We start from the raw sequence: 24,691 nt of genomic DNA, 5'->3' as shown, positions 1-24,691 counted from the left end.
GTCTCTTTGCTGCAGTGCTCTGCCTGCCTCTTTCTGCCCCCATTTTCCACTTTGAAGGATTTGTGATTACATTGGGCCCACTCAGATAATCCAAAATAATCTCCCTATTTTATTTATTTGTGTATTCTTTTTTTTTTTTTTTTTTTTTTGGACACGTTTGGGGTTTTTTTAATATCCTTATTTGTTTATTTATAGAGAGAAAGAACAAGTGGGGGAGGGGCAGAGAGAGGGGGCGCCAGAGGATCCGAAGCGGGCCCTGCACTGATAGCAGAGAGCCCGATGCGGGGCTTGAACTCCCAAACCGTGAGATCATGACCGGAGCTGAAGCCAGATGCTCAACTGACTGAGCCACCCAGATGCCCCAGTCTCCCTATTTGAAAGTCATCTGATAGCAAGCAACCTTAATTGCATCTGCAACTTTTAACTCCTCTTTGCCATGTAATGAAACATATTCACACGTTCCAGCGATATTCTGCCTACCACCACTTTAGCTACTGTTAAAATATTGTGCAAGATGGACCTTCAATCTGTCAGCAGTGCTAAAATCATAGATCTATTCAGCACCTTTATAGACATTACACATTCTTGTATAAGCCTGAAAGGTAAATTATGTACATAAAGCAAGACCAAATAAACTGGTATGCCTTTTTGTAGGATTCTTGGCTTGGAGGCCTAGGGAACTTTATTGCACTTTTCAGATTCTAACAGCTGAAGAAGAAAGATTTACAGCAACTACTGAAATATATATACTGTATTTCTTGTTGGGGAGAGTCACAATATCCTAAAATCATTACATTTTGTCAAAACAATAAATGTTTACACTGCAGACAGTATTCAAATCTGAGCATTTAATGTTTTAAAGACATTTGATAAAGGAAATTAATTTTTTTAATTTTAGTTCAAGAGAATGAAAACAGTGGTAGTAAGGAAGAAGGCAGTTTTGCTTCAAACTTTTACTCAAAAAAAAAAAAAAAGCAAATAAATTTGCACAGTGATATTAGCCCACAGGACTATTTTAAAAAGAAAAAAAAAAGAAAGCTTTTTTTTTCTCAGTTAATTTTATCCTTTTTTTACAGATGTGTTCCAAACAAACTAGGATTGTCTTTGCAAAACAGCCCCATTAAGAGTTCACCAACTTCTCCCTTGGGTGATGCAGAGACTCAGACAAGGGGGGGTGGGGTGGGGAAACTAGGCTAGACACTTGTCCCCAGTGGAAAAAAGAACACACCTGGAGAGCAGCTGAGATAAAGGGAGCCAAGGGGGGGGGGGGGGGGGAGGGAGAAACAGTAATTGGAGAGGAGACTGCTTACAATCTTTTGTTGATTTATAAGGTATATCTATTCCTGGAGGGAAGGGATACAGTAGCAGAACACTAAAACTGGGACAAGGGGTGGCTGTGCCAGATTGTATCTTCTGCGAGAAGTTTTCCCAGCATGGCCTGGGCCCAGCTTGGATCAAGTGACCTGTGTGAGATTGCCGGGCATCCTGTGCACATCTCTTTCTTTCATTCATTCATTCATTCATCCATCCATTCACTTATTCATACTGAGCACCTAACACGCTCTAAGCACTGCTGGTAAAAAAAATAAAAAAAAATAAGGCATAAAGTACTTAGCACACTGCATTTATTTGCATTGGTTTTGGCTTTTTATCTCTCCCACAACAGTTTCTAGGAAGGGGCCCTATTTCCTTTGTGCATCCTCAGTGTCTAGAACAAGTGCCTGGCACAGGCTAGATGCTTAATGAAAAAAAAAAATGACTTTAAAGCGTATTTTTGATAGGGGGCTATGTTCTCAAACCTGTATCCCTATTTGGGGGTACAAGGGCTGACCGGTACACACGATGAGAATGGGCAGGGCATTTTTATTCGGAGTCCATACAGCAATCCACTGTTTTCCTGTGTGGCTGCTAGTCCCGAAGTAAGTTCAAGAAAAGTACGGGAGTCCAGAGGGGGATAGGGAAGGTCTGCCTTCCCCTCCCTCTTCCCGCGTGCGGCAGGCCTGGAACCTGGGGGAGAGGTACCCAAGAAGGGATTCCCGCGAGCCCGCCTGCCCGCCCGCGCTCCTCACCAGGTCAATGGCCACGACGTCCCGCAGCGCCACTGCTCGCCGTATGGACTTGGGCGGGTTCTCGGTCAGGTAGATGAGCCGATCGCTGAGGACCACGTACTTGAAGGTGTGCTTCTCCGAGTCGGACACCACGATGCACGGCTCGTAGGCGCGGATGGCGTCGTAGACCTCGGGCGGCAGCCGCCTCCGCAGGAACGCGTCCAGGCGGCTATTCGTGTGCGCAGGGAAGCCGGCCCTTGCGGAGCCGGCCATGTGCGGCGGCCGCGGCCCGGCCGAAAGCGGGGGTTTGGCGGACGCCTGTGCAGGGCCCCGCCTCCGCGCCGCCTGCGGTGGAACCCGCGCGCGCCACAAAGCCGCCCACCGTGCCGCGGCCACCTCCCCCGGGCGCAGTGCGCTGGGCCCCCAAATTCGGGGCGCGACCCCGGGGCCTGGCTCCCTGGAGCACCCTCCCCGGCCCCGGCCCCGCCTCCCGCCCATCCTCGTGCCAACCTCAGACAACAATGGATCGGGCGAGATGCTGGTCCTTCAGGTGAATCATCATCACGCATTCCCGGGGGCTGCGGGGCGGATATTTAGCGGCTCTCTTCGCCCTCTGCTCACAGCAGCCCGAACCCCCCCCCCCCCCCCCCACCGCCTGCCCCAGTTCTGGGGGACCGCGCGGTTCCTAACAGACTGTGCTGATGACGGAATCCACAAGTTTAAACTGCTCTTCTGTTAGAAACGAGAGGAAATTTACCGATTTATTTTTTAACAGGCAGAACACCCCTAGGACGCTCTTAAGAGCAACCACACGGATTTAGCATTTGCTTATAACATTCCCTGATACAGTCCTCTAGTGTTTCATGAGTATAAACACACACCTTTTCTGTCCAACTAATTGAAAGCTCTCTCTCTGAAGTAAATCCTATACGTTAATTTGGCACGCCAGAGCCTAATGGGGATGCTTGTGTTCCCCGTGTCCAGGGACAAAGCCCCGTAGACTGGCGGAGCCCGGTCTGTGTAGGATAAATGAATGGGTGAGGCCTGCATTTAAGGAAATGGAACACGAGGGGTTGAGGAATGCTGATTGCCCAGCTTTGAAGCTGCACGACAGTAAAAGTACTGAGTCGTTTTTACAGATCACTTACCGGTTTGGGTTAGTGAGATGAGAAGGGCATAGCAGACACCTGCCTCTCATAACCCTAGGTAGTAACTTTCATTTTAATTTCAAATTCTGGGGAAGTCATTCTCTCTCCCTGCCCATTAACCCAAAGAAATGATACACATTTATGTGTATTTTTGTTCCAGCCACCAACAACTCAGAATCAAATTGTATGTTCTTTATTGCAGTTCATGTTCTCCTCGTATTTTACTGTTGTATACTATATGCTGTAAGCAACTTCATGTCTTTTATTGAAAAAGTATAAACGAATTAAAATACACAGGTATTGTGGACTAAATCACTGCAAAAAAGGAACGGAGGAGAAATGGTTGGGTGGCTAACCAAGTCTGAGGTTAGCAGCAAAACAAAACAAAAGAAAACATTTCTTTTATTGGAGAGGTTGTGTTTAGTGCCTAAGGAGAGAAGTGCCACCTGCTGACAAAATCATAAATGACCTAGCTAGCGTTCCAAGTTTTCTTAGAATCTGTTCGTACATCTGTCGGAACCTTCATAACTTCATAGCTGGGTAAAAAGGGAGCCCCAGAAGCATGGGCTGTTTCATCTAAAATAAAGACTATTCCCTATCTAAACCACTCTGCACAATTTGTCGCCTCAAACCAACAGAAGGCAAAGGCCTTTTACCTTTGCCAAATAGTTGCCTCACAAGACTGTTCAGAGGCAAATGACCACATGGCAAGTGAAATGTGAGGCCCAAGTAGGGGAAAAGGCCTCACTGCCAGCTGCTGTTTGGTGTTTGTCAGGCTTCTGCTCCATCCTCAGGACTAACAGAAACAGAGTGACTGCACCAGAACTAGAAAAGACAGCATACCTGATCTATCTGCCGAGAAACCCATTATAAATGCACTTTTGGTGCCAAGGGCTCTTAGACTTAACAGACATGAAGGTAAGCACATGAAGAAGGGATTCTGACAAAAGGATCAAGGGTTAAGGTGACCTCAGTGGAACTTTTGAGTTGGTTGTACACAGAAAAGGCAGTATCATGGTTTCCAGGCACTTAGTGTTCTATACTGTTGCCAAGGTAACGACAAAGTTCAGATTGCAGGAAACGGGGTTAAGATAGGGGAAAGATCACTAGCTTTGGAGTCCGGAGAACTGGATTACAGCACGAACGCCGTTGCTCAGTATCAGTGAGATTTCTGCAAAGTCTCTTAACCTTTTTTGGACCTCAGTTTTATCATCCATAAAATGAAACTATCAATACTTGCCTGGCCAACCACTAATTTGGTGTCGAGATCAAATGCAATGAATTATGAATTCTAAAAGCACTATAGACATGTTTTCATATTTGTATTGCCTTATCTTTTGGTAAGCTTTATGTGGATAATTAACAAAAATACATCCGAGATAGGCAATTACTCTTTATCTTCTAAGTCCATCTAAACTCAAAAAGCATTTAATACAGTTCCGCTGCAATCAAGCGCTTAGTAGATGTTTCTTGATGAATCTTTCAAAAGTAATGGAACATTACTTACCCAGAACTAATCCCCAGAGGCACTCTTCTTAACCAGAAGAACTTTCACCAGAACAGAGTAGCCTTAGGTTGAGGGATGGTCAATTCAATTAGTGTGAAAGGACAGTAGTTATGAGCACAAGACTGTAGAGCCAGATGACCTGGGTTCCATTTTCATCTCTCACATTCAGTAGCTAAATGATCTTGGACAAGTTACTTTAATTTCTTGGTGCCTTAATTTCCCCATCTGTGAAAAGAGGGTAATAGTACCAACCCCATAGGATTAATGTAAGGATGTTTCTAAAGTACTTTATAACAGGTACCTGGAACAGAGTAAACACTATACAAGTGTTTTAAAAATGAACTGAGGGGCGCCTGCGTGGCTCAGTCGGTTGAGCGTCCAGCTTTGTCTCCGGTCATGATCTCATGGTTCATGAGTTTGAGCCTGGCATCAGGCTCTGCTGTGAGCATGAAGCCCGCTTCGGATCCCCTGTATCCCTCCCTCGGTCCCTCCCCCACTCATGCAAGCATGCTAGCTCTCTGTCAAAAGTAAATAAACTTAAAAAAATAAAAAAATTGTACTAGTGTGTCATTTCTTGGTATATATGTGGTCATTTGGTTCCTCATGTACAAAATAATACCAAATTCTTCTCTGTTGTATGCTAGCCTAACTTTTTAAACTTTAAGGCTCAAGATAAAAAAATCTAATCTACATATATACACAGACAAAAGAATGTCATTTTTTTTTTTTTTACTAAATAATGCTTCAATGTTCTCTTCTGCCTCAGGCTTCCTGCTACACACCCACTTCCTCTAAAAGAAACCAATGATTGCACTAGGACCAGTAAAGACAGCTTACCTGACCTATTTTCCAACTTCTTTCTCTGCCAGGAAACCCATCATGAATGAATGAGCTTTTGATGACAATGGCACTGGGCTTAACAAGCATCGGGATGAAGCAGATGAAGAACAGAATTTGACCCAGAACACTGTGGTTAGCAGCTCACAATTGTATTATTTTTTATTCAGCTCAATACATTTCACAGATATTTACTGAGAAATTACTATCCATACACAGAATCAAGATAAGACTTTTCCGTCTTCAAGAATTGACTCATAGGTAAGACAACCACACAATTTTAATACAAAACAAAACATATTAAAATATATTCATGACAAAAGAGGTTAAGAAAAAGCAACATCAGAGAAATTAAACAAACCTGGTTGAAAAAAATCTGGAAATATTTCATAAGGGACAGCATTCAATAAATGTTTAAAGAGTGAATGAAACAATTTCATTTTTCCTTTTGTTAGAGTCAGGTTGGTTGTTTTTTTTTTTTTTACTGTTTTTCTGATTATGAAAATACTATCTGGTCACTGTGGAGGATTTTTAAAACTACAAAAATGTACAAGGAAGAAAAAAAATCCTCTGCAATCTCACCACCTAGCAATAACTTTCTTGTACATATGAAGGGGGGCGTTGAATCCCAGCTCTGCTACCTTTTATGTACTTCAGTTTTCTAATCTATAAAATAGGGATAATGACAGTACCTACCTCATAGAGTTGTTGTGAGGGTTAACATATGAACACTTAAAACTGTTTTAGGCACAGGGGCACCTGGGTGGCTCAGTCAGTTAAGCATCCAATTCTGGATCTGGGCTCAGGTCATGATCTCATCGTTCATGAGATGGAGCCCTGAGTCTGCACTGACAGCTCGGAGACTGCTTGTGATTCTGTCTCTCCCTTCCCTTGCTCACAAGCACTCTCTCTTCCTCTCAAGATAAATAAACTTAAAAAAAAAAAAAAAAAAAACCTGTTTCTGCCACATAATAAATGCTCCAAAATGTTGGCAATTAATTTGTGAAAACACTGCCAAATGCAAGCATACGTGCTTTAAATTTGTTTAATGCAAGCATACATGCTTTAAGTTAAAATAATGATGGCGTTATTTATCAACATTTAAAAATATATACTTATTTTTGAGAGAGAGAGAGGGAGTGCAAGCAGGGGAGAGGCAGAGAGAGAGGGAGACAAAATCCCAAGCAGGCTCTTTGCTGTTAGTGCAGAGCCCTATATGTGGCTGGAACTCATGAACTGTGAGATCATGACCTAAGCCAAAATCAAGGGTCAGTTGCTTGATCGACTGAGCCACCCAGGTGCCCCTATTTATCAACATTTTGATAACTGACATTTTATGTTAGTCTGAAATGAGAACACTAAACTATAAAGTGGTCAGACTTAGGGACACCTGAGTGGCTCAGTCGGTTAAGCATCCTACTTCAGCTCAGGTCATGATCTCCTGGTCTGTGAGTTCGAGCCCCACGTCAGGTTCTGTGGTGACAGCTCAGAGCCCAGAGCCTACTTCAGATTCTGTGTCCCTCCTCTCTTTCTGTCCCTCCCCCTCCCCCATTTGTGCTTTGTCTCTCTCTCAAAATAAATATTAAAAAAAAAATTTTTTTTTAAATAAAGTCAGATTTAATAACCCTTTTGGGTCCTCCTCAATTAGATTCCACCAGGTGCTTCTTTTTTTTATTTTTATTTTTTTTTATTTTTAAGTAATCTCTACACCCTATGTGGGGCTTCAAGTCGCATGCTCTACCAGCTGAACCAGCCAGCCTGCCTCCCTATAGGTGCTTCTTTATTGGTTTCAAAATAATGTGAGTTTTCAAAATTGAAAGATTCTTTAAATCCTAGATTATTGAACTACCATAAAGGGTCAATATTACTGGATAAACTTTACATAAGCTGTAGATAGTAGGTAACTGGAATAAACCAAACATATTAAAGATTTTGGAGCCACTTGGACTAGGATTAGTATCGGGTCCCCATAGTGCATAGTTGACCAACACCGGTAAAGAAGGATCTATGCAATAATCTACTTACTGAGTTTTAACTACAGGCTAGCATTATCCTATGTGCTAAACTCCAGATTTACGCTGAACTAGGACAGGAATCTTTGTAGGACATTTTAAAGTTACAAACGCGATGCAACAGTGATAGAAAATATTGTATATATGAGTGGTATAGCGTCTTGCACCTAGTGGGTCACTAAATAAATGTAGCTGTTAAGTTGTTACGTTAATTTTATTATACATCTCTTTTGAATTTCCCCTCCCAAATTGTCACTTCAGTCTGAGTGACTATTGCCTAGTCTGTACTCAGTAGTGAATAATCAACAATGAAACCTAAATAGTGAGCACTTATGGTGTGCAAAAGCAAATATTAACTGAATACTCACAAGAACCCTTTGAGGTCAGTATTATTACTGTCCCCATTTTACAAATGAGTAAACTGAAACACAGAAAATGTCAAGTGCCTGAAACTGAGGTCAACAAGTGTGTGGGGTGCAGAGGTTGGGGTTGTGGCTGGGATTCAAATCTAGGCAGCTGGAACCAATACTGCCTCCGAATAAACGAAGTAACTACCAGAAAAGTAACCTACGAGCAGAGCAGAACTCCCTAAGAATGCTCTCCTTTTCGCGAATGACAATATATTAGTACGTTTCAAGTGGAATTTAAGAATTTTCAGCGCCCCTGAGAGGATCCTCACGCTCCTAGACGCTAAACACGTGGGACCATGGAAGAGCAATTAAACTGAATCACATGTGGTTTGGATCACGTCATCTGGATCTCAGGAGCGCCGCACTCGAATCCACCAGCTAACCTGAGGAAGCCTTTACGGAGCGTGCTAAGCGCGCCCTACCCTGCGGCCAGGACCACCAGGATTCCGCGGCGCGGGAGGGGCTCGCGCCGGACACCCCATCCCGGCATGCACCACAGGCCCGGCGAGCGCCCGGAAGCGCCGCCTGCCCCGTGCATGCCGGGAGTTGTAGGCTCCCGGCCCGGGCCCGCGGGCTGCCGTCTGCACTCTCCATGAGGCTGCTGGAGCTGGCCCGCGCGGCGCCGACGCGGGGAGCGCGCTTCGCGCTGACTCAGCGGCGACGGAGGCGGCGGCGGCGTTAGCCGGCCCCTCGCGCTCTTTCCCTTCCTGGGGCGCCGACCCCGCCTGCTTGCTAGGTTGCCGGTCCGGCGCCACGCAAGAGAAGGCGTCAGGGGACGCGGAGCGGCGCGCGGCCCCAGCCAGCTCTGTCTCCGGCATTGCGGCCGTGGCGGAGGACGACGGCGACAAGGACGAGGGCCGCTCTCCCCGCTCCCTGCGTGCGGCGTCGCTCCGCTCCGCTGACCAGCCCTCGGGAGTGCAGGCGGGGAGGCGGGATGGAGTGATAGGGAAGGTGACTCGGAGCTTGGGGGCGGCGGGATCCGGATCCACCTCGGTCCGCTCGGGAATGCGGGGAAGTTGCCTGGGCGGACTGGCCCGGGGAGCCCCCACGCCGGGGTTGGGGTGCGGGTCGGGGGCCGTCCAGGGAGGTGCGCCCCAAGGCTGGGCGGACTGGGTGGGGGTGGGTACGAACCGCGGCCGTCGCCGCGGAGCGCGTCCCGAGTGCGTGGCCGCCCGTTGCCCGGTGTTTCATCACCCGAGTTGCCACGAGGCTCCTTTCGGGGAGGGACGGGGTGGGGGAGGAGGGGGCAAGGCTGGCCGAGGAGGGTCGGCGTCATCTGTGGCCCGTGATGTACTAAAGGTGGCCAGCCTCATTTGTAATAGTGTGTCCTGCCAGTTTCAACTGCGGAGACCTCAAACTTGCTTCGCTGCCCACCCCCCAGCCCCAGGACAAAAAGGAGAAAAGTAGTATTTCTGTGTAGTAATTTTGCCAGCACAGACACGCCATTTCTTCTCTTCCCTTCACAGTTCTGCAGGAGTAGACAAGCGTGATGTTTCCCTATAACCAGAAGAAACAAGTACTTTTTGAAAGTGCTAATTAGTTGTTACTGGGGGAAGTTACGTTTTATTAAAGCGACTTGTCAGTGTGGTGGTAAAAGACTGGAAAGATTCAGTCCTGGTGTTTGAACAGTCTTTAGTAGGTGTGGAGGAACTTTCCCAGATTGTTTGATTTTTTTTTTTTTTAACGGCTATCAAGGAAAAGTTAGGGCTCAGTATTTTAAGTATGTTGCTTGCTTCCCTCCACAACATTTGCTAGATGCGTAATTGATATGTTTATCGCATTGTAACAAATGTGTAAGCCTGCACGTCCGTGGCTTGTTAGAACATTAAGTGTTCATGCACAACCTTTAATTGAGGGAATGGTTACCTTTTCGCACAGGTTGTAACTTTTCAGTTCTTGGCACACACATATAGGTAATTTACCATTTTATGCTTATTTATGTTCCACTGCATATTGATTTTTATCCAAGTGCCTCTCTGTGGGGGATTCTTTCTGTACCGACAACGGTAACAAGTTTATGTTTCCTTAGGTTATTTATTGGCCAGTTTTTTCTTAAGACCAGTGCTGTTTCGCTTGATAGAACTAAAGCGACCCAGCTTAAGCAGTTTTCCCTAAACTCAAGATGATTTTATAGGACTTTTTAATACGGAATTCACAGAAACTCAGATTTTCTGAGTATGCAGTTTTCCAAGGAATCATTAAATTTTCTTTTCATTTTTGCAGGGGTGAGGGAAGAAAACCTGTGTTTTCCAATCTGTTCACATGCCCATTTTTTAGTATAGGATAAATCTAGACTACTCCAAGTAGCCCCCTTCCTGTGGCAAGCTCTGAATTCTAAATAACCTGTTGAGGGCCCACTATGTGCCAGGCATGCTTTACATGTCTTATCTCATTGAAGTCTTAACAGCTTTATGAGGTAGATGGTCTCTTTCCCACTTCATAGAAAGAGCTGTCTTTTTCAGATTTCCTAGTTGTCCATGTGGCCCTAGTTTGAAAATTACTAGATTGGGGTACAAATCCAGGTATTTCCAAAGCCTATGTTCTACTATGTCTTAGAGGCATAATGGTGAATATTTGAGACAGTTCTTTCCCTTCAAGATTATGGAGAGAAAACAAAGAGGCAGCGACAACATATCAGCACTTAAGAGGGGCGTTTAATCCAGTTTAGGAGAATTGGACAATAGGGATCAAAGAAGTTTTCTGGAAAGAGGTGACATCTAAGCTGAGTTTTGAAGGACAGGCAGGGGTTAACAAAGTAACAAGAAAAGAGCAGTGAGTGCAAAGATGAAAGGCCAAATACCACTGGCCTTGCTGGGTTCAGCTGAAGAATAGTCGTTCAAAAGTGTGTGCACCTTAATCCTGAGGGCGGGGGGGTGGGGGGCTACACTGCCTTGCTGTAGTCTGCAAGTATCTAGAAATAAGAAAGGGCTGGACTTTACTCTCCAAGGGCTCTCAGCACATAACCCGATTTATCATTTGTTTCAGGCAGGCCCTGGGGAAGACAGAAAAGCATATTGTAGTTGGGGTCCTCTAACCTAGATCAGATCCTGGCCTCACCACTCCCAGAAAGGCTGTGCACCCCCATCCCAGGCCTTTAGTCTCTTGGCTTCTTTAGGCTCTGATTTTCTCTTTGGTTTATGATAATTAAAACACCCCCCCCCCCCCCCCAGAAAAAAAGCCCTACAGCCTTTTTATGTGAGCAGTAGTCCTGATTTTTCTACCTCCTAGGTATTGAGAGGATAAATGTGATTTTCACATCATTTAGAATTTGTTCCTTGTTTCCTCAACTACATTGTATCAAAAACCAAGTAGCCTTTTGGGACTTAATCATATTCTTATTTGAGAACGTTAGACCATATTGTGAAAAAGTGCATTGCTTTCCAGAGACTAAATATTCTTAAGACTAGTCAGGATTAAGTTCTTTATCAATTTTTATAGCTACTATTAAAAAATGTTTTGTGAAATAACATTTCTAAAAGTGGCTGTCAAGAGAGTCTGTTGTTTAAAAGTTAAATGCCTGGTTTTTCACTCCTCCACTTCTCTTTTCATTTGACTTCTCTTGAAGTACTTGGTAGACACTCCAGTAAGGATATTGAACTCTGAGGTCACTATTTAGCCATTCTGAGTTCTGTATTTTTTTTAAGGTTTGTGATATTGACAAATGGAAAGGGGCAAATTAGTATAATAAGATAATCTAGGCTTGTCATTTTTTGGTGTAGTCACACAGTGGTACTTTTAAGTATTGAAGGTAATAATATTGCATAAATTAGATACTTCTGTTTAGAGATGAGTTACTTCCTATATTCATGATCTTAAAGAAAAATTTGAGAACATCAATGACATGTTAGATTTTTAGAAATTACACATTTGTGGAGTATTTAGTATTTCTTCTAAGACAGGCTCCTTTAGTTGTAATTTTGGATAGTTTTCAAAAGTTCTTTTAACATTTAAACTTCTTTGCATAATGTTATCCACTTGTGATATTCTGGATAAGCCTTAATTTTGTTTATCAAATGTTTTCTTTCAACTTTTTGTGTGTGTGTGTGCAGATGTTTGTGGATTCTTCTGTGGGATCAGAGGGCACGCCTATTGTAATCAGAAAACTCCAAGAATAGCAGCAGGGATGGATGAACAGGCTCTTTTAGGGCTAAATCCAAATGCTGATTCAGACTTCAGACAAAGGGTAAGTTAAGTCAGCTTAATCATTTTTTAAAGGTTACTACAGATTTGCATTAGAGGACTTGAATTAAAAAAAAAAAATACATCTGATGATGAAGATTTCATTTGAGTAGAAATGAATGGAGACAGATTTGATGTACTTGAATATATTCTGAATATACAAACAGCATTGTGATTTGTGTTTTAAAAGTTGGTTTAACAAGTATTGAAATCCCATGTGTGATTCAAGGCAGCTCTTTATGTCACATCAGTCATTGTTTCTTTTTTTTTTTAAATTTTTTTTTTCAACGTTTATTTATTTTTGGGACAGAGAGAGACAGAGCATGAACGGGGGAGGGGCAGAGAGAGAGGGAGACACAGAATCGGAAACAGGCTCCAGGCTCTGAGCCATCAGCCCAGAGCCTGACGCGGGGCTCGAACTCACGGACCGCGAGATCGTGACCTGGCTGAAGTCGGATGCTTAACCGACTGCGCCACCCAGGCGCCCCATTCATTGTTTCTATTTAGTTAAAAGTTGTAATGCAAAGACTCTTCGAAGAACTTTTCCATAGTGACAGACATGCGTATTTTATCTTTCTATTGCCTGGCTTGGTCTGATGTTAATGATACTTAACATCCTTGTTATTTAGTCCAGGCAGACATGTAAATTAGCAGTTAGAATATGCCATGTCTTAGGTTACATAAAATGGTCAGATGACAAGGAATCCATGGGGCGCTGGGATATTTGGACAATTAAATATAATGTAGGCTACACCTGTAATCATGGCTATAGCTGAATGATAAAAGAAGAATCTAAAGAGCAAGCCTATAATTACATTTGTTAAAGATGTGGGTGTTTTGAAGTATAGGGTAAGTGGAAGGAGAATCATTTTCTCTTTCCACTTCTCATAGCAAAGGATATTTTTTACAAATGAGCTAAATGAGGTTAACAATCTCACTAAATAGTATTGCAGTTTTTGTTGTGCTTTTAAGCAGAATTTTCTTCGTAGTAAAAAAAAAAAAAAAATCTCAAGTAGTTTCTAATATGGTTTCATGCCTCTGCTGTTGAATAAGTAACAAGCCCTCCACATTGAGGGCAATAACAGGAATTGAGGTTTAAATATCTGGCTAGTTACAAGATACCTAACAAACTAGTTAGGACATCAAAAGACATTTAAAATTATGTTTTCTCTGTGTAGACAAATTTCTTTCCACAGGAGTTTAAGCTGCCTTACCTTCAAACCCTTAGTCACATAGTTGAAGTATCATAGATGTTTACCTTGGTATTGTATGGCTATGATTAAAAGCCTTTTAGAATTTGTTATTATAGTCTTTTGTGTTATTTTATTTTATGATCTCTTTTGGAAATTATTCATTTTTTATTAAATACCACAATCCAACAGATTAAAAAAGTTTTTTTAAATGCTTATTTATATTTGAGAGAAAGAGAGATGGAGTGTGAGCGGGGGAGGGGTGGAGAGAAACAGAGACAGAATCCTCAGCAGGCATCAGGCTCTGAGCTGTCAGCAGAGCCTGAAGCAGGGCTCAAACCCACAAACTGAGAGGTCATGACCTGAGCCGAAGTCAGATGCTTAACAGACCAAACCACCCAGGTACCCTCTCCCAACACATTTTTTAAATGTGTAATTATTTTATTTTTTGGAGAAGTAAACCTAATGCAGTGTTAGTAGTTTTAATATAAAGTTCTGCTTTTATCATTAAAATTGAGTTCCATCAGTCATAGGCATATATTAAGCATCCAAATTCGGGCTTAATTTGATCCCCTTAAGCCATCCTGAGTAATGGAATTAATTAGGATAAAAAAGAAGGAATCTTAAAGAAAGTGAGTTCTAATAGTTCTGATGCTGGAAATGAGTAGTTGGGACACTAATTCAGTTTGATTGTAAGATAACTGTGTGCCAACCCCATTTCTTAGTTGTCTGGCTATAGTTCTGTTTTTCTACAGGGGCAGTAGCTGAAGTGCCTCTGTTGCCACTTAGAAGCAGCAATCTAGAGCATTAGAAAAAAGGTATGAAATAAAAGAAATAGGTGATAAAAGCTTTGACTTGTTCATCATTGCCACAAAATTTTATTTTAAAATGTTGGTAATGCATGGATTCAGAGTTAAAAGACTTCAGTTAAAAACTGGAAACTTTCAAGTTATTTTCACTTTTTTAATGGAATCGGTGTCTTTGGCTTAAAACTTACTAGTTAAAGAAACTGGTAGGTCAGTGATATACTGAATCCCCCCTGCCTTTTTTTTGGTAAGTGATACATTACGTGGTAATGCAACATACGTGATTGACTTCCACCTTGTCCTTAAATGGGACAATAAATGTTCCTAAAGGAAACCCAACGTTTCGTGGAATATTGTTAGACAACAACTGAACTAGATTCTTTGCAGCAGCCTGGGTTCTTCTGGTCTTAATTTTCAAAGAGAGCCATTATTTATACTTGTGGGAGCAGCCAGTGAGACCACATATGAAAACCCATTCCCTAATCCCTCACTGATACAATTATAATAAAAGAATATCACTTAAATATGGTAGCTTTTTGGCTTTTTTTTAAACCTCTAACCTAAAGGAAAAATTTTACATCTTGATTGTGTGTATGTGTGTGTGTACAGACATATATGAATAAATATATTTTTTATTAAAATTTTTTTTAACATTTATTCATTTTTGAGAGACAGAGACAACATGCGTGGGGGATGGGCAGAGAGAGAGGGAAACATAGAATCTAAAGCAGGCTCGGAGCCTGGACGTGGAGCTTCAACCCACGAGCTGCGAGACCATGACCTGAGCCGAAGTCGGATGTTTGACCGACTAAGCCACCCAGGTGCCCCAAGTAAATATATTTTTTACATGTGTATACTGTGTGTATGTATATATATGTGTACATATATACACATTTTATATATGTATATATATATACATACACACAGTATACACATGTACACACATATATATATACACACACGTACTCATATATAACAAAACAATTTACGCAACATAATATGTGCAGTGTACTGATATTCTGTCATTTTTTTTATTGCTGATCAAGACCTATACAATTTATTTCATCACTATTGGAGCACAAACCATAGCTTTAAAAATATTTACTAATTAAAATTAGGTTCCTGTAATACGTAATGTTCTTTCTACGTCATTTCAAGGTTTATATCAGTCATTTCAAGGTTCATATCAGCTTTAAAATTATCTAGCACTGTTTTTGTGTTATTTTCTTGGCTGTTTGAGGTACTTTTCACGGCTCGCTCGGATTACTATTTGTCCATTGTCCTACATGACCTCTGTATCTGTCATTGATGCCAGTTGAAACAGGCTAATGGAAGAGTGGCAGAAGTCCTTCCCGTTTTCCCAGCAATCTAGTAAGGAGCACACGGACTTGGTGCTTCATCCATCTTGACTATACTTTTGAACAAAGCCCTGAATTCTCAAGCAGAGAAATACAAAACATTTCCTAAAGCCTTCCAATTGTTAGTACTTTTCCAAAATTCATATCATGTAATTGGACTTTAATTTTGTAATCACCTCTTTAATAGCATATTTGCTATTAAATAGGAAAAATGCCCTTTATGTACCATTTTATAATTACATATACCTCAGGAACACAGCACTTGACAAAGCACTTGTGGTTTTTCTCTTAATGCTCCTAATTATTCACGGAGGTCTGCAGGGCATTTTTGTGTTGTCTTCTTTGCTGTAGGGAAACAGGAGTGTCTAACAGAATTTGCTTTTTACGTAACCTTTTTTCTAGGAATGATCACTAAGTTGCACATACTTAGAAGCCAGTATTTTAGCCTTTTTTTTTTTTTTTTTTTTTAGGTGGACTGATTTATTTTTGGTTTGCTACTCATAGAATATTTTAGTATCAGTAAGGCACTGAGACTGACCATTCCACATGTGTTTTCGGCTTTGTAATCTTACAGGCCCTGGCCTATTTTGAGCAGTTAAAGATTTCCCCAGATGCCTGGCAAGTGTGTGCTGAAGCTCTGGCCCAAAGGACATACAGGTAATTAAAACAAAATTTGCATGACTTAGAGGAATTTAAATTTCTGTGAACCTGCTAGGACTCTCAAATTTACCTGTATTTGGAAAACGTTTCCATAAAAACATTTTATGGCTTGTGTTTTGGAAAAACGTTCAGTGTAGAAATGAGAAAAATAGTAAACTAATAATTTGGCCATTCCAGTATGGACTTTTCAGTAAGTCTGTCTTTTGCGTATGCTTTGCACTCGATAGCAGATCCCAGCAGGAATACAGTGCAGTAAGAACTTCCTTATGATGGTTTTCTAAAAGGTTGGCAGAGGAGGTAGTCATAAATTGTATGTATCTTAAGGTTTTTTTTGTTTTTTTTTTAACGTTTTATTTATTTTTGAGACAGAGACAGAGCATGAACGGGGGAGGGTTAAGTTTTTATTTTAATTTAAAGTATACATGGGGTGCCTGGGTGGCGCAGTCGGTTGAGCGTCCGACTTCAGCCAGGTCACGATCTCGCGGTCCGTGAGTTCGAGCCCCGCGTCGGGCTCTGGGCTGATGGCTCGGAGCCTGGAGCCTGTTTCCGATTCTGTGTCTCCCTCTCTCTCTGCCCCTCCCCCGTTCGTGCTCTGTCTCTCTCTGTCCCAAAAATAAATAAAAAACGTTGAAAAAAAAATAAAAAAAAAATAAAGTATACAAAAAATTTAGAGTGTATACACATTCACTTACCAGCTTCTTTATATTAAATCAAGCTCTTTCCTTTATGTATATGCCACTAGCATTCGCTTCATCATTCTTACATTGATCACACCTATAATGCATCCTCTACAGTTTCCACTTTGGATCTCCAGTGGATTGAAGAAGTTAGATGTTTTAGTTACTTAGCCCCACCTCTCCAAGGCTTCTAGTTATCTAGCCCACATCAAATATGCAGAAGGATTTTCCCTTTATAATAAAATTTTTTTAATTTTTCTTTTTGTTTGTTTATTCACTTAGAGACAGCACAAGTGGGAGACAGGTGGAGAGAGAATCCCAAGCAGGCTGTCTGCACCATCAGCTCAAAACCTGACCTGGGGCTCAGATTCACAAACAGTGAGATGATGACCTGAGCCAGTCAGTCACTGAACTGACTAAGCCAGCCAGGTGCCCCCTTTTTAAAAATTTTATTTTAGGGGTGCCTGAGTGGCTCAGTCAGTTGAGTGTCCCAGTTCTTGATTTTGGCTCAGGTTGTGATCCCAGGATTGGGGGATTGAGTCCTGTGTCAGGCTCTGTGCCAAATGTGGAGCCTGCTTCAGATTCATTTTCTTTCTTTCTCTCTCCCTCTCTCTTTCTGCCTCCACCTCCCTCCCTCTCTCCCTGTCTCCCCCTCTCCCTCCCCCCCCTTTCTCTCTCTCCCTCCCTCCCTCTTCTCCTCTCCCCCCAACTCCCTGCTCCTCCCCCTGGCTTGGCATACACTCTCTCTCTAAAATAAATTTTAAAAACTTAAAAAGGAAAAAAAAATATTAAGAATTTTTATTTTAATTCCAGTTAACATGCAGTGTTATATTGTTTCCAGGTGTACAATATAGTGATCACCCTGTGCTCATCATGACAAGTGCCCTCCTTAATCCCCATCACCTATTTAACCCATTCCCTTAGCCCCCTCCCCTCTGGTAATCATCAGTTTGTTCTCTATAATTAAGAGTCTTTTTCTTGATTTATGTATCTCGCTTTTATTTTTTTCCCCTTTGTTCATTTGTTTCTTAAATTCTGCATATGAGTGAAATCACAGAGTATTTCTCTTTCTGTGACTGACTTACTTCACTTAGCATTATACACACTAGCTCCATCCATGTCGTTACAAATGGCAAGATTTCTTTCTTTTTTTATGGCTGAATAATATTCCATTGTGTATATATACCACCTTTTCTTTATGCATTCATCTCTCAGTGGACACTTGGGCTGCTTCCATGTCTTGGCTATTGTAAATAGTGCTGCTATAAACACAGGGGTGCATGTATCCCCTTGAATTAGCATCCTAAGGTTTTTCCTTTTTGTAGTGTGACTTCTGTGAAGTCTTTTTAAAGCGTTCAGCTTAATTTTTACAAAAATAGGAACTTTCATACTCATTTCATTAGTTTATATAATGGTTAACTAAGTTACTTAACTGAAAAAGGCATACAATTGACATAGTAAGGCGTAGGGAAACACAGCTGACTTAGGGTAAGCAGACAACTTGCTGGTGGCAATATGCCCCTGGGTGTTAGTGATGGCTTCTACCTGGCATAGTCGACATGTTGTGGCTGTGAGTTGCCACTGTTGACGGTTGGAACCAAGTACTCCACGTTAGAGTTTATTTCGAGAACATCTGTATGCCTTAGAGGATATAAGATCTGGTTTTTAAAAGGATTTCTGTAGCATATTTTTCAGTGGAAACCTAAGTCTTTTATAGTTCAGTTAAGGTTTCAGTGTCATCCATGGTAAGGATAGAAACCTTAAGTTCTCAGAAGAGGTGGTAATTAAACCTAACTTAATTAAAAGATTGTTTCAACTTCTTGTGTGTGAAATTATTTTGTTTAGTTAATTCATGTAGTCTAAATTAAGATACTGCCTATTCTTGTATTTACCAGTTAGCTTTAGATATGAAAAATTGTTCAATGATTAAGGCTGGCCCAGACAAACTACACTAGATGAACAGATTGTTGTTATTGCTGGTATTTTTGGTTTTGCTTTGTTTGTTTATTTATTTTGAGAGAGAGAGAGGGAGAGAGAATCCCAAGCAGGCTCCGCCCTGCCACCGCAGAGCCCTACGGGAGACTCGAACTCACGAACCGAACCGCAAGATCATTTGACCTGAGCTGAAACCCACTTGAACACTTAAATCGACTGAGCCACCTAGGCACCCCTGTTGTTCTCTAAACGGATTTTGTTAGAGATTGTAGTTGACTCACTGCAGCTCTGCATCACCCCTAGAGAGACCCTTGAGAGTAGAAAATTGGTAGATAACTGATTTTTGCTCCCTTCTTACAAGGGCAGTGTATCTGTAACTTGGTTTTCTGCATGAAATTTTGAGGCTGAACTACCAGTCCGAGTGGCACTGCTCGTTTTGGATTTGGTGCAATGCAGCTGTCTAGGGTTGAATTTTAAGTATGATTTCAGTTACTAATCTCTGTTTGAATCAGTCTGGGTATTTGACCATTTGTTATTCTACCCCTATTCTAGCCTTTCTGTTGTAAAGTGTAGGAGTTGTTACAGGAATCCAAACATCTAGAATTTAGGGGGAATGTCTTCTGTTTGCAAAGCAGTATACTTAAGCTGCATCTTAACTTTTGTCATCATTTTATCAGATTTAATGGAAATATTCATCATTGTATAATATTGAAGTTCTAAACAAATGGATATCAGTGTAATATATGAGATCAAGAGGTAGAAAGGAAGCCAAAGGTCTCCTTTGAGAAACTTTTCAGATGTTTCACTAGTATTTTACTTTTGATTTGTTTTCTCTAAATTCTGTTCTAACCTGGTTTTCCTTTTTTTCTTTTTCAGTGATGATCACATAAAGTTTTTCTGCTTTCAAGTACTGGAACATCAAGTTAAATACAAGTAAGGCTTTTCTCACTGTTTTGACTCTGAAATTTGTGAGGAGAGACCATTTTCTAAGTTAATTTTTTTCTGGGAAAATCATAAGCTGTAGGTTGAGAGTGCATAAGTCACATCCAGTTTATAGATGTGTTTTGATTTATCCCAAAGTGTTTTAAAAATACTGACTTCATTGGTTACAATAAAAAGTCCAGACATTTCACACAACAAATTAGATTTCAAGCTTCTCTGGAAAAATCAGAAGATCTAGCAACGGCAAACCTGTTTCCTACATGATAACTCTGTTAGAGGTTAGTGGCAGTGTGGCCATTTGCATTTAGAAACCTGCCTCAATTAAGCAGAAAACAGTGAATCGCTGCTCAGAGGACCCTTAGTTTGCCTGTCGATTTATTTTGTAAGTCACAGACCTCAAAACATAGCCATATTTCCATTTGAAAAATTCCACAGCTACCATTTTATTTTCACGTGAGCTGAACCTTAAACTAAGATCAGTGGTTGATATACTACTGCCTACCAGGCCCACCCGGTCTTTTCTTTTAAAGCCATGATGAGAAGCATTATCAATTTATTTTAGGAAGTTTTAAGTAATTGAGTGTTACATAGATTTTCCCTTTCAAATATATGAGGCTGTTACTTTTTAAACCACAGACACCAAATACAGGCGTTACTATTTTTCTTCTCTATTTTGGACAGGTACTCAGAGCTAACTACAGTTCAGCAACAACTAATTAGGGAGACGCTCATCTCTTGGCTTCAAGCTCAGGTAAACTAGTAATTTTATTCCGTACCTCAGATTGCCAGATATTTAAATTTTTAGTTTTGTAAGAGTTTAGAATTTTACCTCAGAAATGTTGGACATTTATCCTCCATTTGATCCCATAGCTCTTTTAGAAAGTGCTGATTTCAAAGATCATGGGTATAAGAAAGCCTCGCAATAATTTAAAATTATATCAATAACTGAAACTGTCATGCTTTCCATGACACATTGTTGAAACTTGGTTTTAAAATAGTTTGTTGTTGTTTAACTAGGTAACAGAAACAGATACTTTGTTTACTTTTAAACATGAGCCCTCCTGGACAGCCTCTTTACAAAGGGTGGGGGGGAATCTTAGAGTTTTTTGTTCATGTTGTGTTCTTTTTTGTTAATTTTAACTAATCTTAACATATAAAGTAGTAGTTATGTAGGTGGAATTTTTATTTTCCTTAAAGAGCAAACAGCTAGAAGAAAAGCAGTTAGTAAAAGGAATAAGTAATAAAACTCTACATGTGAAACTTTTCTCTAAAAGTGTGAGAAAGAGAAGTAACCATCTTTGACTGTTTTCCACCTGGGTAATCACTTAAATACTTTGGTAATTTTTAAGCATATTTGTTGCATAGCTAATCTAGACTGTGTAGGGGTTTGGTGAGTTTTTGCCTATCGATGATAAATAGGAAAACAGTATGAGAGTTTCCAGTTTACATTTAATTTCAAGGACAATTTCTCTGTTTGTCAGATGCTGAATCCCCAACCAGAGAAGACCTTTATACGAAATAAAGCAGCCCAAGTCTTCGCCTTGCTTTTTGTTACAGAATATCTCACTAGATGGCCCAAGTTTTTTTTTGACATTCTCTCAGTAGTGGACCTAAATCCAAGGGGAGTAGATCTGTACCTCCGAATCCTCATGGCAATTGATTCAGAGTTGGTGGATCGTGATGTGGTGCATACATCAGAGGCAAGTAACTTCCCATTAATTGTTAGTTGATTTTTTTTAAGTTTATCCATTTTGAAAGAGAGAGCATGTGTGAGAGAATCCAGTTCATGAGCGCAAGAGGGGCAGACAGGGAGAGAGAAAGAATCCCATGCAGGCTCTGTGCTGAGCCCAATGCAGGGCTCAGTCCCAAGACTGTGAGATCATGACCTGAGCTGAAATCAAGAGTTGGATGCTCAACCAACTGAGCCACCCAAGTGCCTGTAATTGTTAGTTTTTAATGAAGATTTTGTAGGAGGTGATGGGCACGTAATAAAAAAAGAGTGGGATGTCTCTTTTATTCAGAGACACATTGTCTTTTTTTTTTTTAATTAAAAAAAATATTTTTTTTAACGTTTATTTTTGAGACAGAGTGCAAGCAGGGGAAGGGCAGAGAGAGAGGGAGACACAGAATCTGAACTGGGCTCCAGGCTCTGAGCTGTCAGTACAGAGCCTGACATGGGGCTCAAACCCATGGACTGTAAGATCATGACCTGAGCTGAAGTCAGATGCTTAACACACTGAGCCACCCAGGCATCCCTGGAGACACGTTTTCTTTTCTTTTTCTTTCTTTCTTCTTTTTTTTTTTTTTTTTTTCAGTTATTTATTTTAGTAATCTCTACATTCAAGATGGGGCTCAAACATCCCCAAGATCAAGAGTTGTATGCTCTTCCAACTGAGCCAGCCAGGTATCCCCAAATTTTTGCAATGATTATAAATTCACCCATTTTTAATTTTGTTCTAGAAAGGAACTTGAACTGGCTTTTTCCCCCAAGTGTATGTTGAAATTAGAGTATTACTTTAGAGGGTTGTTTGGGTTTTTTTTTTTGGTTTTTGTTTTTTTGGTGGTTTTTGGGTTTTTTTGTTCATTTGTTTTGTAATGAGGCAAGTACTTTCTCCAATGAAGTACACAAATTGGTTCTCTTAGGAATTTTTGAAGCAATGTGGTCTGTATTTACTCCTGCTATATAGTTAGTGAGGAGGTATCGTTGCTTATCAATCTGTGTCCTTTATTCTATATTCTCCATTACACAGCCCATCACCTTAGTCTTTATTTCTTCATTATCTGATATAACTTTTCTCCTTATTCTTTCACTTTTTTTAAATGGTTTATTTATTTTGAGAGCACGTGGGCAGGGAAGGGCAGAGAGAGAAGAGAGAATCCAAGCAGGCTCCGTGATGTCAGTGCAGAGCTTGACACAGGTCTTGATCTCACAAAAAAACCGCAACATCATGACCTGAGCCAAAATCAAGAGTAAGAGGGTTAACTGATTGAGCTACCCAGGCACCGCACTCTCTCCTTATTCTTTTTTTTTTTTTTAATATTTATTTATTTTTGAGAGAGAGAAACACAGAATCTGAAGCAGTCCAGGCTCTGAGCTCTTAGCACAGAGCCAACATGGGGCTTGAACCCATGAACTGTGAGATCACTACCTGAGCCATTGTTGGACACTTAACTGACTGAGCCACCCAGGCACCCTTCACCTTCTTCTTAAAGGACACAATAGAAATTGCTTGATTCAGGAGTATCTGGGTGGATCAGTCAGTTAAATGTCCGACTTTGGCTCAGGTCATGATCTCACGGTTTGTGAGTTTGAGCCCCATATTGGGCTCTGCACTATAGTGCAGATCCTCTGTGTCCCTCTCCCTCTGCCCCTCTCTATCTCAAAAATAAATAAACATTAAAGAAAATTGCTTGATTCAAATGTGTAAAATAATTTAAAGTCATATGTCAGAAATACTTAAAACTGTAAAGGTTATTATCATGCATTTAAATTATTACCATTCCTGCAGAATGTATAAAGATGTTGATTCACTATGTTGTATACCTGAAACTAATGTAATATTGTAAGTCATTGTAAGTCAACTATACTCAAAAAAATTTTAATTAAAAACAAATTTCCACTCTCTTACGTAGGTTAAATAATCATGTTTGTATAATACTGACAAGTACCTTTTATCATATGCTTTAGATTTCTAAGTAATGCTTATTTATAGTTGGGTTTTTTTTATTAAAAAAATTTTTTTTAATATTTATTTGTGAGAGAGAGAGAAACAGAACATGAGCAGGGGAGGGGCAGAGAGAGAGGGAGTCACAGAATCCAAAGCAGGCTCCAGGCCCTGAGCTGTCAGCACAGAGCCCAATGCACGGCTCGAACTCACAAGCCATGAGATCATGACCTGAGCCAAAGTTGATTTAACTGACTGAGCCACCCTGGCGCCCCTATGGTTTGTGTCTAATAAGAAATCTGGCGCTGTGGAATGCAACAGAAAAAGGAAATTAAAAGAATCACAGGATATGATTTTAGAGTTGAGAAATAGAAAACAGTGGCAGGGAATGTGTTAACAAGTCTGGAAGTTTAGTAGTGAGGAAATTTGTGTAACTATTCAGATGTCAAAAATTATTTTGTGTGGTAATCTACTCGATGCATAAGATGTTTTATTTTGTTTTTCAGGAGGCTCGTAGGAATACTCTAATAAAAGATACCATGAGGGAGCAGTGCATTCCAAACTTAGTGGAATCATGGTACCAAATCTTACAAAATTATCAGTATACTAATTCAGAAGTGACGTGTCAGTGCCTTGAGGTAGTTGGGGCTTATGTCTCTTGGATAGACTTATCCCTTATAGCCAATGATAGGTAAGTATACATATATTATCAGGATTTAAGTCTACAAAATACAGTGTGTAAAACTCATGTGTTTGAAAATGTTGTAACAGTTTTATTCTGCTGTTGCCAGGTTTATAAATATGCTGCTAGGTCATATGTCAATAGAAGTTCTACGGGAAGAAGCATGTGACTGTTTATTTGAAATTGTAAATAAAGGAATGGATCCTGTTGATAAAATGAAACTAGTAGAATCTTTGTGTCAAGTATTACAGTCTGCTGGGTTTTTCAGCATTGACCAGGTCGGTAAATTTATATATTCAGTTTTCAAAATTGTTAGAACAAAGTAGGACAGGTATTAATTTAAATACGCTTTCTTTTTTCCTTTTTTCCCCAATGTTGTAAACTCTCCTTGAGATTATAAATAAGGAAACACTGTATTCAGAAAGCCATAATGTTCGCTGTAGCATTTGCCTTGGACAGTAAATTATATTGTTATATTTAATAATTATATATATAATTATACATATTATCTATATATAATATATATACTATAATGTATACATAATGATATATATAATATACACACATATATTTATATACCTATAATATATATATGTATATATATATATAATTATACCAGTTCTTAAAGTCGAAGA

The 24,691-nt window shown here is 40.5% G+C and overlaps 2 protein-coding genes across 6 annotated transcripts in view; one reads left to right on the top strand and one right to left on the bottom strand.

Moving 5' to 3' along the window:
- CB4H12orf56 (chromosome B4 C12orf56 homolog) overlaps positions 1-2,484 on the bottom strand; it is a 120,805-nt gene extending 118,321 nt beyond the window's left edge. For 2 of the 4 annotated variants that reach the window (XM_086712914.1, XM_086712913.1), the window contains exon 1: positions 2,070-2,481. In XM_086712914.1, the coding sequence (XP_086569040.1) occupies positions 2,070-2,321 (252 nt within the window). In that variant the 5' untranslated portion in view covers positions 2,322-2,481. Of the gene's footprint in view, positions 1-2,069 lie in introns of all 4 variants that reach the window. The other 2 variants (XM_086712915.1, XM_086712912.1) reach the window with 2 other exon arrangements.
- A 6,296-nt stretch (positions 2,485-8,780) lies between these two features.
- Positions 8,781-24,691, top strand: part of XPOT (exportin for tRNA) — a 37,842-nt gene continuing 21,931 nt past the window's right edge. The window contains exons 1-8 of one of the 2 annotated variants that reach the window (XM_086712908.1): positions 8,781-8,913; positions 12,012-12,145; positions 16,070-16,152; positions 19,644-19,700; positions 20,391-20,460; positions 21,191-21,409; positions 23,881-24,065; positions 24,166-24,334. In XM_086712908.1, the coding sequence (XP_086569034.1) occupies positions 12,086-12,145; positions 16,070-16,152; positions 19,644-19,700; positions 20,391-20,460; positions 21,191-21,409; positions 23,881-24,065; positions 24,166-24,334 (843 nt within the window). In that variant the 5' untranslated portion in view covers positions 8,781-8,913; positions 12,012-12,085. Of the gene's footprint in view, positions 8,914-12,009; positions 12,146-14,086; positions 14,150-16,069; positions 16,153-19,643; positions 19,701-20,390; positions 20,461-21,190; positions 21,410-23,880; positions 24,066-24,165; positions 24,335-24,691 lie in introns of those variants that run through there. The other variant, XM_086712909.1, reaches the window with a different exon arrangement.

This window comes from Puma concolor, chromosome B4, assembly GCF_028749965.1.
Source record: "Puma concolor isolate L17-30 chromosome B4, mPumCon1.1.hap2, whole genome shotgun sequence".
NCBI lineage: Eukaryota > Metazoa > Chordata > Mammalia > Carnivora > Felidae > Puma > Puma concolor.
The sequence above is the reverse complement of the archived record's forward strand: the minus strand, read 5'-3'. Positions and strand labels throughout refer to the sequence as shown.